Below are 13,365 nucleotides of genomic sequence, written 5' to 3' on the forward strand. Positions count from 1 at the left end.
GAAAGGTATTACTTGAGGTTAGAAGTCTTTGGACAAGTATTTGTACATTCTAGCAAACGAGTTTACCCATTGGAAGCAATTTACTACCTTGTCCCTATAAATAATGAAACATTTTACATATTATAAGTTATACTGTTTCTTTGGCCAATTAAAAGACAGATAATCCTAATATATATTTTGGTGAACACATATGAGACACTGAAAACATTCACAAATATATATGAAACAGCTCAAGCAGCTAACCAGAATTGAAGATGTTTGAGATAACATTGTCATCGTAGGGGGAGATATTTATCTGCACACAGCAGACATCCTGTCCAGTAAACCACTGAAGTGCACTGCGACTGGACTCTCATCATCCTGGAATGGCTGATAATGTACAGTACAGTCGCTTGATAGCATCAAGCTTAAGACAAACTCAAGATTTCAAGTTCAAGTAGGGGATGAATAGTGTGTATACACTGTATTAATATGCTGTTTGTCTAAGGACGAATGTGTTTATGTTTAGTTTCTATGTTAATACTAGTATTGAACATTTTGGTTTATATCAGGCACAAAAAGGACACAAACCAGAAATGTGGTACCTATAGTGAGATGTAGGAACACCGACTGAAATCCACATTCATGGCATCAATTGGTTTGTATAAATGTCCCTGAGGTTCCTCATGGACCCCCTTCTACGGCACATATATGTCCTAATAGAGCATATGCACAGGGGATTTTAAAGGGTAATTAAACTTTCAAAAAACTTCTGACGTGTCATAGTGACACGTCAGACGTTTTGATTGGTGCGGGTCTCAGTGCTCGGATCCCCACCGTTCAAAACTTCTTACATGTCACTATGACATGTCAGGAGTTTATTGAAAGTTTAGTTACCCTTTAAGATTGGACAACCACTTTGATTCTTTTCCTAGGCACATTGTGACACACTAAATTGAAATATTTTTTAAACCTACACGTGTCCACCCTTAAGTTTTCTTTAAAAATCGAATGCAATTTTGCGCCATCCAGTACAAAAAGTACACGTTAAACATATACCATTTTTTGTAACATGAGAGTCTATGGGCGACTAATGGCAAAAGGATGGCATCCGTCAGAGACATCCGTCACAGCTATCAAGTAAAAAAAATGTTAAACGTATAATATTTTTTCTAACATGGGTTTCGATGAGCAACGGACAAATGGCATCCATCGGAGGAATATGTTTTATTAAAATGTGTACTTAACATCTTGCACCATACATCTCGGGATATGTCGGCTTTAGAGAAGGACATATCTAAACCAGAATAAGAAACAAGTCACGACCAGGTGTTTGAAAAAATACAAATAATCTTTATTAAAGTCAATTAGACACATGGAGACAACATATAACACTTAGACATAATAAAATGCCATGGACCCTCGAACACAAACGGAATCCGAACGTAAAAGCAGAGTAGCCCCCCAGAAGTAAAAATGGTCTGACAAAACCTATATATAGCTAAAGTGCATACATACATATTGATAAGCAGGTACTAGGCATGGTACGCTTTGCACAGATGAACACACAAATAAGTATAGAGAATATATATAAGGTACAATCTAAGTAAAAACGACATGTAAAGTAGTATACCTACACCTGCGTATAAGAGGATAAATAGGAGATCAAGACCAGGAGGGGGACCTCTGCTTAACCCAACGCGCGTTTCGCTGGTGCTTCGTCAGGGGTTCAACCCCTGACGAAGCACCAGCGAAACGCGCGTTGGGTTAAGCAGAGGTCCCCCTCCTGGTCTTGATCTCCTATTTATCCTCTTATACGCAGGTGTAGGTATACTACTTTACATGTCGTTTTTACTTAGATTGTACCTTATATATATTCTCTATACTTATTTGTGTGTTCATCTGTGCAAAGCGTACCATGCCTAGTACCTGCTTATCAATATGTATGTATGCACTTTAGCTATATATAGGTTTTGTCAGACCATTTTTACTTCTGGGGGGCTACTCTGCTTTTACGTTCGGATTCCGTTTGTGTTCGAGGGTCCATGGCATTTTATTATGTCTAAGTGTTATATGTTGTCTCCATGTGTCTAATTGACTTTAATAAAGATTATTTGTATTTTTTCAAACACCTGGTCGTGACTTGTTTCTTATTCTGGTTTAGTTTTAATTAGTCACTAGGACCACTAGTATCATTCGGGGCATTAGTCGGTTTGTTAGAAGGACATATCTGTAGCTTTCTTACAAAACCTCCTCAGAAGGGAACTACCAGTACTCTATATACTAATATAGCATGTAATAATACATGCTTGAAGTGTAGACAAGAGACTAGACTATATTATTCCCGCAGATTCCAGTTAAAAAAATGTATATGTTAAACGTATATTTTTATATATCGCAGCCTCTGCGGGATGAATGCCACTGCATGGCATTACTCACTGGCATCCATAAAATGGATGGGTAATGAGCATTTCATCCATTAAACTGATGCCGTTATAGTCTATGGGTGACGGATGCCTTAAACGGATGCCTAACAGTGGCATCGTTACTCTTAGGCTATTATGGTAAAGGATACGTCATGAAAAGTGTCATGAGCGTTCATGATGTATTAAACAGATACAATTAAAGGCTATAAGTGACGGATGCCACTGTTCGACATCCGTCACAGCCTACATTTAACATATATATGAGAAAAAACTTGATGTGAACAGCTCTAAGTAGTACTTACTTCACTATGGAATCCCCTATGATGATTTCTCCTACATATAGTGAGTGCTTGGGTCGCCCAACAACCAAAGATGGCTATGTCGCCCTGCCTGCATTGCAGGTAATGAAAGTAAGTGTGGCCGCATTGCGACCAGCAGGTTTGCATTGAATTATTTGTTGTGTTGTGGCCACGGCAATTTTTTTTTGTCTTTGTCCCAAAATAAAGGGTTGATGGGAATGGTTTCTTAAGCTCCCTAAAAGGAAAATCCATCCTACAGATATCTTTTGACATGTCATAGAGACATGCGAAATGATCCCATTGGTGAAATCTATGAACGTAAACTTCTGCAATTTGTGAAACCATAGAGAGCCTCAACCCCTTTGGCTTTGCTTATAGGTTTCTGCTACCGGAGATTTCTGACGCAACATTCTAAGTAAAATTCCATAAGAGCAGTATTTTCCTGCTTAAAATAACTCTGTAAGGCTATGTTCACAAGGAGTATTTTGGGGGAGGAATATCTGCCTCACAATTCCGTTTGGAACTTTGAGGCAGATATTCCTCTCCCTGCACGCCGATTTTCGCGGCAATTATCGCGCCGTTTTTCGCCCGCGGCCATTGAGCGCCGCAGGCATAAAACAGCGAGAAAAACGCTTTCTCCTGCCTCCCATTGAAGTCAATGGGAGGTCAGAGGCTGAAGCGCCCGAAGATAGGGCATGTCGCTTCTTTTTCCCGCGAGGCAGTTTTACTGCTCGGGGGAAAAAGACGCCGACGCCTCCCATTGAAATCAATGGGAGGCGTTCTCGGGCTGTTTTTGCCGAGTTTTGCGACGCGGTTTCCGCGTCAAAAAACTCGGCAAAATACCTCGTGTGAACATAGCCTAAGAGTTTTGCATTAACAGATATCTCTGAATGGACCCAAAGGAGCTTTGGTTATCTACTGAGTACTTGCAGATATTTTGTTCATTCTGGAATTTGGTGGCTTCCCAAGCTAATGGACACTTCCAATAAAATCTTCCCATATGTTTGGTCTTATTTTCCCTTTAAGGTTTTTAATAACATAGTGGTTATTTTTTTGTATATGATGCAACTTTTTTAATTTTGAAATTTACCATATTAGAATTTAACTTACAGAAGATCCTTGCCAGATGATAAACTTATATATTTGAATGACTGATTCATATTGAAATACTAAAAGTGTGAAACGAAATTTGACAATATAGGGAACAAACAGTTCAGTTACTTCCCCCCCCCCCCACAGCCCTCCCTCCATTGGGTGCCTGGACTCAGTTAATGCTTGAGCCTTTCACTATTTAAAAAAAAAAATTAATCTAATTTGTGGAAAAAATAATAATTTCACCATGTCTTCAGCATTCTCTTACTCACTTCCAATCTATTTGCTTTTCTTAGATTTATATTATATTTACACATACCTAGACTTTCCAACAATTTTTTGGGGTAAATATTTTTAATGATATCTGAACCACATATAAGCGCCAATGGAATAGGATGAGCAAAAGCTATCCTGTCCATCCTATTATACGTTAAGGTGAGGGCTGCCATATTTTAGACTCCTTTTACATGACTGTTTTTAGATTTAAAAACAGGATAGGAATGTGAGTCAATGGAGAGAGGTAACATTCCCTGAAGAAATATGAGGCAATGTTTCCCCTCTCCCTTGAGGTTAAGGATCTCCCGTAAGTGATGTAAAAAGGGCCATATAGACATTAGATTGTCAGCAGATATAAGGAATGCAATATCTAAACTTCTGTCTACAGTCATATAAGAAACTGCATCGTGACTTTTCGCTACCAATTGTTGATTTTTATAAATATTTACAAATCCGGCATGCCCTATATAACAAGGATTATAGGACACCCATTCTTCCAATTAGCATGTTTCGCTTCTTCGCTTCAACCAAGTCTTCCCTGAAAGGGATTTCGCTATATTATTACTCTCTAGTACATCTGTGCATGTAGGCGAAACCTTCTTACATTGTTTAAAGGGACCAATAGTTAAACATTAGTGTTTCTCTAAATGACTGCTACCGAGTCATTAAGACTTAAAAATATCCAAGGGAGCCAGCCACTAGAAGGGTTCTCCTCAGATACCTCACAAAAACGCACATAGCAAAAATTATTACTTGTACCCTCCTTTTTGCTGGAGAGGCTATGGCTCTCATGGAACTTGCATGCATCTTTGATGGGATTGTCCATTAGTAAATAGTTTCCGGAAAGCGTTGTTTTTGCTCATTGCTGACAAAACGGTTATCTTCATGCCATTTTAATCCTGCATTGGCGCTCTATTTCTTAGGGATGAGTGATTTCCCACGCATCTCCATGTACCTATAGGTCAGGTTATTCTGGCCACGACACTAATTATTGCCAGAATGTGAAAGTCCAGTTCTGCGTTGACACCTACAGAACTCACCCACACGGAGCAGCTGTGGTACGATATGGAACATCTATTGGCACAGCGCTCCCACTCTGTGGTGCGGTTCATTAATAAGTGGTCCCTTTGGTCTATATACTATAATCGCACTCACGCTCTACATTAACAGAATGCTTCTGCATTTATTCCCCATTGATTATTGCTATGTGAAGTTGTGATTTGGAGATGCTTTGCACTCTTGGTCTAGCCATAACTCATACATGTACCATTGCGTTACAACCCCCCTACAGCTGGACTCTTTGCTATATTCAATTTACTTGCATACTAACTCTCTGGCTACAGCTTCTTGCGAATGGTTAACTGTTGTCTAATGACTATATATCTAGCAACATCTGTAAAGTTATGCTTTATCGTGCTTCACAACTGTTCTTTGACATGAGACTTTTGTTTTCTGTTTTCTTAACTCAATGTTTCTTTGTGGGTATGACTATGTGATATCCGATCAAGACAACACTATGATCTTTTCTTTGTAAAGCCAAGTTGTTTTTTCTGATATTTTACCGTGAATTCCTTGAATTCTAAAATGCTTGTCCTGCTTTAATCTCTAATAAACCTTCCTATTTATTAAAAAATATCAAAATCTATAATAAAATAAAATTTTAAACTTTTCTTAGAGTATAAATATAAGAATATTACTGATAAATGCAGAGCAGAATTATAACATACCTCTGAATTTTATTATCCAGTTTTCCCAAGAAAGTAAAAGTCTGTGTTTTTATTTAATTTCATCTCAGATTATTCATCATTCACCATTTTATAAATAGGTCTTTAGAAAGTATGAAAATATATTTTTTCTTAGTGCGTGATAACATCACTATGAATCTCAATGGCTCTTAATTTTCAGTTATATCACCGGTTTGGAAATGTTGTGCATTTCCGATTATATCTTTTACTTGGAGATTAAATCCTCCTGGTGTAATATTTTAATGATAATGATAATTCAGTAGTTGAATAGAATTAAATCATCAGTGCAATCAACTTGTTAATCACATTGTATGTGTACCTCACACCTACTTAAGTATGGAAAAATACATTTATGAATGGTAGAAATTCTGCACTTGATTGTTTTTTGTATAGATTAAAACCTATATTTCCATTTTATGGAAAGACAAGATATTCATAGTAGAGTTTCAATTATCCATTGTAAAAAAAAAACCACATAATTAAAGGAGATGTCTGGTTTATAAAAACCGATTTTCAAATACGCGAATAGAGATTTATAAGTTAAGTGGAGTCCACCATTCAGGAGCCTCTTTACAAGCCAGAACAGAAAGTGTATACAAAAAGTGTCTCTTCTGGAGGACCCCACATGTCAATACACTCCACCCACTGTGGAGGCGCTGTAGGAAAACTGAACACTTGCTGCTAAAGATCCCTGCTGATTGCTAGGGTCCTAGCAGCAGGACACCCTGTGATCATCTTATTTACAGGGGACCCTTCTCACAAAAAGGGATCATCCAAGTGGATGTAATTTGTGTTAATTACAGTGCACTTTTATGAAGATGATATGTGAAATTATGGGTGTGTTGTCCTGTTTCATTGCAAAAATGTTTGTTTAGTCCTACACTTATACATATATATATATATATATATATATATATATATATACACACATATATTTAAGTATATATTATCATTGCCAGTGACATAGCTATAGGGGGTGCAGCAGTAGCAGTCGCACCCTGGCCCTGGCACTTGAGGGGGGTCCAAAGGACCTTCTGGCTTATAAGAAGACACCAGTAATATTAATGTCACGATAGGTAGGGACCCATTCACAGATTTTGCCCGAGGGGCCCAGGAGCAAGTCACGCCTCTAATCATTTGGTCTGGATCGTACATTAGATTGAAATTTTATACATTCCAAGCTGCTTTAATGAGTGATGTGTAATGAATCTTATTAACTACCACTTTTAGGCTGGGTTCCTATGTCGTGGACAAAATGCACAATCGTGTGAAAATGGCGTGGTATCTCACAATTGGCGACAAAAAAATAATTTTGACTGTGACATGACAACCCAGCCATAGATAGTTGTGTACTTATAGAGAAAATAATATTGACAAGAATTTTGTTTTAGCACAAAAAAAGAAATATAATTAGCTTATTCCACCTAGTAAATTAATCTGCATTCCAACTCATACCAATCTTCTGTTTTTCAAAAAATTTCAACAATACAGTTATTTTTTTCCAGTCCTTTTTGCACAAAATTTATTTACAATGTTTACATAAATGTTCCATGATGGGACTATGGAAAAATGGATGCATGACTGATGCCTTGCTGAGAAATAAAGTCAATGTATTAAAAATAAATCTTCCACAGTTCTTGCTTTTGAGCTGTATGACACAGGAAGTTATGCACATATTGGTTGATGTTGCTGCTGAATGGGGACACTGATGCTCTGTTGTGACAATTATGCTCCATACACATTGCCTTTTGGTTTCCATGCCTCATCCTACCAGTCTCCTTAAGACACTGCCTGCAACAGCTGATTAATCATTGTTGATGACTGCAGTTTTTCCCATCCTTCCCGATTTACATCTGTTCAGGCCAATTCAAATATGGTGAGTAAATGAATTAGACATGCAAATTCAAGCCCCAGGCTAGAGAGAAAGAGACAGGGAGACAAAAAAAAAAAAAAAAATCGAAAGACAAAGCTGCAGAGAAAAAGCGCATGGCTGAAATCCTTGGTTCGAAGAAAAAAATCTTCTGCCTGACATACTTATTGTAATGCTTTAAAATGACCTGCAAATGAGGACTTTCTGTCATCTGCAGGGTAACTGTAAGGCTTTATTTTCTTTAAGTAAGGAGGCTTCTGGAGGAAGTGAAGAGCTATGGAAACAACACACATAGTGTGGAAAAATTTCACATTTTTTTAAAAAAATCTATAAGAAACAACATAATATGGTTAACAGTATAATATCATTTACAATATTTCACTCTTTGTTCTCTTAATGTCTTATATATGTATTTATTGTGTCCCCAAACTTGATTTCAGCTTCTTGTTTCAGCTTTTTCGGACGTCCGCGTGTCAAAAACTGTCATGGTCCGACATGGACTCCAAGAGTGGAACACCACTGTTGTGGCAGAAACATAGTACGTGACATTTTTGTCATTGCAGACAACACATATTCCCTTAAATTACTGAGCATGGATGTCCATTACATGCCCACTCATCGTTGGATCTCCTGTATTAAGTACTGAGGGGCTAGGTGCTGACATCGGCATTCCAGGGTGATGTGGTCCCCCGTGCATCATCATCGCTGGGTGGTGATGGTGTCCAGGAATGTAGGTATGCACAGACGGCCCATGACGCAGCTGAGCGTGATGTAAGGGCATCTGCGATGGAGGATAACTTGGCTGTCCCATACTCATACCCATCGGACCAGTCGAAGATATGTAATTCCCTGGCATACCTTGCAGTCCTAGGAAAGATATGAAGAGTAAAATATTGGCCAAGAACACTAATAGTATGTAACAAACCTATATAGTACACTGCATGGTAAAAACAGTGGCAAGATATTGGGCTCTTTTTGTTTTACAAGCCGAGATTGCTTATAATGATAATCTGGGGGTGCAGCTTAGGGGAGGGGTTTTGGGGATGCCAACAAACCTCTCTGCCTTAGCCAGGGTATTTAGATACAGGTCTAGGGCATCAAATTGACTCTTTGCCCCAGGTAAAGCCTAGTTATGACTATGTGATACTCCTCAGCAGGGCTTGAAGGTAGAATAGAAAAGTAGTTGTTAAGTAAAATATTGTTATAAAATAGAATGCATTAAGAATGGCTGTTAAATGGGAGAATTTTTTTTTCCCTTTCATACATGCAGGAAATCAATAACTGTTAGCAATTAATTCCTTCCTTGTGATCATGAACGTTTAAAATAAATCAGACTACAAACTCAGTCAAGCTTTCACTAAATTTGAGAACAATGAGGAAACGGAACGTAAAACAATAGCCCCCCTGCTTTCCGTGGGCCTCTGCCTTCTGCATGGTTTGCTATAGTTGATGAAAACTGACAGGTGTATTGTCTCAGAGAGCTATAAGCTCCATAATCATCAAGGGTGAAAGGCATAACGCTATTTCTAAGTAGGTTCAATTGGCTTTAGTTCTAAGTAATGTTGCAGCGTGAACACCTTGGATTCAGGTCTCAGGGCTCCAGCAATGAAAGGCTGCTTAATCTAGCCTAAAGGAACGCTTTTTTTTTTCTTCTAAACTATGGAACATTGCTCAGAAAATATACCATATCCGCTGGTCTTTAATCAAATGTGATAATATTTTTCATAATATCCTATTAATTTAATTGGTTATGAAGCATAGCATACATCATTTAAATTTAATTGACCCAGAAATTAAGAAACAATATTTAGATTAACTAAGCTGGAAATGTTCAGGATGTGTGAGAGAGGCTGGTGCCTTCCCAGGCAGTTTTCTTAGCTTCATCTTTGATTCGGAAATCTAAGGGACACAATTAGTAATAGACCACAGCAGCTTTTCTACGCAGAACAATAACCGAAAATCAAGATTGGGTCTATCCTCTTCTACATTCCTTTATAGAGAATAATATTTTTGCTGCTGAAAAAAAATACAAAGCAAGATTGTGGCCGTTTTTCCCCCTCTCTAGACTTCACTAGGCCTGCCGCTGAAGATTGCATTAATTATCTCTATTTTTGTATACTGAATGAGTCAAATCCATTTGTCACACTGCAAGTGATGGCATACTTAATTTGGATATAGTCAATTAGTCCAGGCAAAGCTGCAGAACCTGCTGTGCACACCTCTATTTTGTATTCTTTTACTTTCCCTTTTCCACACGTAATCCTATTATACAGGATGGACAAAGAGAGGCAAAGTGGAAATTCAAAGTTTTCCTGTGTGGGATCTTAAATAGCGCTAGGAATTTTTGTAGTAAGATGGTACTTATTTTGCTTGAAGAAGCCCATGTTTGTATATTGGTGTCTTGCAGGTTAGCGAAGAAGTGTAACTCATGCATCAACTGTGGTTAGACAGATTTATGACACTTTGGGGACATGCTCTTTCCTCTCCTTGCACTGCTGCAGACTGCTTACATTTTGCAAATCAGTCTGTTGCTATGGAAACCCACTCCCCCCCCCCCCCTACTGCCTATTTCTTGTTTAGTCATGTGGTCACTACTGTATAATAACACAAGAGTACATTGACAATATGCAGTACTATGTGCGTGAGATGAATGAAAGAAAATCAGCAAGAAGCAAAACAGGATACCCAGATTTTTGGGAAAAGGAATGAACAAGCATGGAGCTATGGGCAGGGAGAACACAAATAAGGAAAATCCACAGTACAAAAAAAAATAAACAACTCCTTGAGCAACGTAGACAGAGCATCCGTCCCCTGTTGTACTTACTTCCCCCTTGCTTTGCCATTGGTTAACTAGTTGATGGTTACATGTAGTGCCATTGCCCCTCCATGCCCATATTCATGCCCATTCCACTCATAGGTCCTAAAAGGGAGATAAAAATCCAAGAAGATGCCAGAAGATCAGAGAAGTGAACAGAGAAACCAAAGAGCCCATATCAAAAACCAACCCCAAAGAAATCAAGATGAAGTAAAGCACCCAGATTGTAGCCATATTATGATTTGCAGATAGGTAAAGATATAGCAAAAGTTTTAAAAGCTCAAACTAAACATTTACCTTTTTGTACAAAAAAAATGGCAAAACAAAAAAATATATATATACCTGGCGCTCTGATTCCCATGTGTTGCTGACCATCCATTACAAAACCGCTCATTGGTTGTCCTTCGGTATTATAAGGTGTTCCTTGACTTACTGAAATGTACAATATAATAACGGTTATGATGTAATATTAGCATGATATAGAAAACACAATTCAATATGTTCTAAAGAACAAAATGACCAATAGATGTAATAATGTACATTTCCAGCTTTCTCTCAGCAGCCAATATTAGCATATTACACTTAATACTAGACAAGTAGTCAAGAAAGAAGTCCACCACCATATTTCTGGACCAGCATGCCAATATTTAGGTAATGTTGATAACCCTTGACTGGAACCAAGAGTATCCAACATGGTTAATACAGATTTAGAATTCTCAAAGAAACTTAGAACGAGAAACCTAGACATTTTCTTATAAAGCAACATACATTTTAGTTGAACACTACAAGCTGACTTTAAAGTTAAATGTCTGGAGGTTGTTAAGGTACAAAAAAAAAAAACTACCTCATCGAATATCTTTGAACTTTACCGAGTCCCATAAGGGATACTGACCCTTTTACCCTTTTGACAGGTAATAAAGTTTACAGCAATTCCACACCAAGCCATGCACCAGGGAGTGGTCAAAGTAGCAGAAAGTATAGCTGAGGAGAAAAACTAATACAAAAAGTAAAAATATGTAGCAATTTTCTTTTTAGTAGAATAGAAACAATTATTGTACTATTAAAAATAGTACAATGTCCGTTCCATATCCTTTTTCTATTTTTTTCTACTCCCGGCATTTTATTTATTTACCAGGTACTGGACCTCCCGGTGAATGGCTTGAGGATGGTTTTCGCCTGCGTGACTTGAAAACAGTTACTATTGAGGACTTGCCTGCTCGATTGGACTGGTCTATCATAGGCTGGACTATTCTTCTTCTAGCATTTATAAACCTAGAAAAGACAACAAAACACATTGTGGTTATTGGGGTACTTACAAATTGTAGTCGAGTCTACAATGTAATGTTGGGGTTATGACCATCACAAAGTTTGAGGCTGACTAGTTTAGTCAGATGTTCAACATGCTGGGTTAAGCAGTCAGAAACCTGTGTAACCCCTTCTGACCTTCTAGAGTACAAGCTGGGGCTTCTGAGTTGATTTATGTTTGTCAGCTTTTACCACAGTTGGACTTTTCCATTTAAGCTTTCCACGAGGGAATTAGCCAGGTTTGCTTAAAAAACAATATGTGTACCATTCTAGTTCCAATTCTATGAGGGAAAAAAAAAATCACAAATCTCATGGAAGGGTGAAGCCTAATACAATAAGCCTAGCAAGCCGACCCATATCTTTTGTTTTGTGACGAATTCACAACTTTTATTAAAATCCCCTTTTTCTTTGGAGTTTAATTCTATTTTAATGCCCACTATTAAGATAATGAACCTTGATGGCAGTATCCCATCAAATGAGAGAATGTCTGGAGTTTTATCACCATTTGCTCACACTGCTGGGGAGTTTAGAACAAGGCATTCAGCTTATAGAGACTATTTTTTCCTTTGGTTTATTCAAAGAGTGGGGTCAGAACAAGGTCAATGCCATAGACCATTTGCTCTTATAATCCGATTTTCTTCAGAACTCACGAAAGGTCAAAAAATATAAGGTCAGTCATTGACCAACTACAATTATAGTAATTTATCACCAGCCAACATTTTGCCTTTTAGTTTAGTTTATTAAAATACACAAAAATATTTTCTTTTGTATTAATTTGTATTTTGTATTTTTTTTAGGTGTGCATATAAAAGAAGTTTTCATGTTTTTTCCCTAGTCAATTAGCATTAACTGAAAATATAATATCACCGATGACATGTGCCGATTCCCAAAATGCGAAATTTTATTGCATCAGGATAATACACATTGTAAACACAAAAATTAAATTAAAATATGAGCACACCGGGACTATGTAGTTACAAAATTCCTCTTTATTCTATTTTAATAACCTTCATGAAGCAAAGACGCCGGGAGAACTTGGGAAATGAAAACCCCCCGTCAACTGTCTTCCTTGATTGTCCAATTAAACATTATTTAATGAATGTTGGTAGGTTACACAGGCAACAATCTTTTTCAATATTAAATGTCATAAAAGTAATAATAAAAAAAAGAAATAAACAAACCTATTGTTACAGAAAGCCTCTTTGACCTTCACTTTAGAGTGCATATATCCCACCCTTTGTGATATACACAAATTTCTGAATACCTTCCCTAGCAGGAGGTCTGGGCATAAACACTTTCCCGTGGCCTCGTCAGACTGGGGTCCACTTGCCATTGTTCCCTAGCTGCAGCTCCACAGAACTTTGCAATTGGCGCAACTGTCTTTTTCTGTTAACTCTCATTCATTAGACACAGCAAATGAAAAAGTTTTAATTAAATTGTACTTTGGAGAGTATAGATGGATTTTTATATATATATATATATATATATATATATATATATATATATATATAATATAATACAACAATTATAATAAATTGTTACTTTTTTTGTTACTATT

The 13,365-nt window shown here is 37.4% G+C and overlaps 1 protein-coding gene across 2 annotated transcripts in view; it reads right to left on the reverse strand.

Annotated features, from left to right (window-relative positions):
• Window positions 1-6,853: 6,853 nt before the first annotated feature.
• The window catches only part of MEIS1 (Meis homeobox 1), a 114,516-nt gene continuing 108,004 nt past the window's right edge, over window positions 6,854-13,365 (reverse strand). Inside the window, exons 10-13 of one of the 2 annotated variants that reach the window (XM_075863120.1) lie at window positions 11,716-11,774; window positions 10,845-10,934; window positions 10,512-10,607; window positions 8,466-8,554 (exon numbers count right to left, since the gene is read on the reverse strand). In XM_075863120.1, coding sequence (XP_075719235.1) covers window positions 10,549-10,607; window positions 10,845-10,934; window positions 11,716-11,774 — 208 coding nt within the window. In that variant the 3' untranslated portion in view covers window positions 8,466-8,554; window positions 10,512-10,548. Of the gene's footprint in view, window positions 8,555-10,511; window positions 10,608-10,844; window positions 10,935-11,715; window positions 11,775-13,365 lie in introns of both variants that reach the window. The other variant, XM_075863119.1, reaches the window with a different exon arrangement.

Source organism: Rhinoderma darwinii, chromosome 4 (assembly GCF_050947455.1).
Source record: "Rhinoderma darwinii isolate aRhiDar2 chromosome 4, aRhiDar2.hap1, whole genome shotgun sequence".
In the NCBI taxonomy this organism is placed as follows: Eukaryota; Metazoa; Chordata; class Amphibia; order Anura; family Rhinodermatidae; genus Rhinoderma; species Rhinoderma darwinii.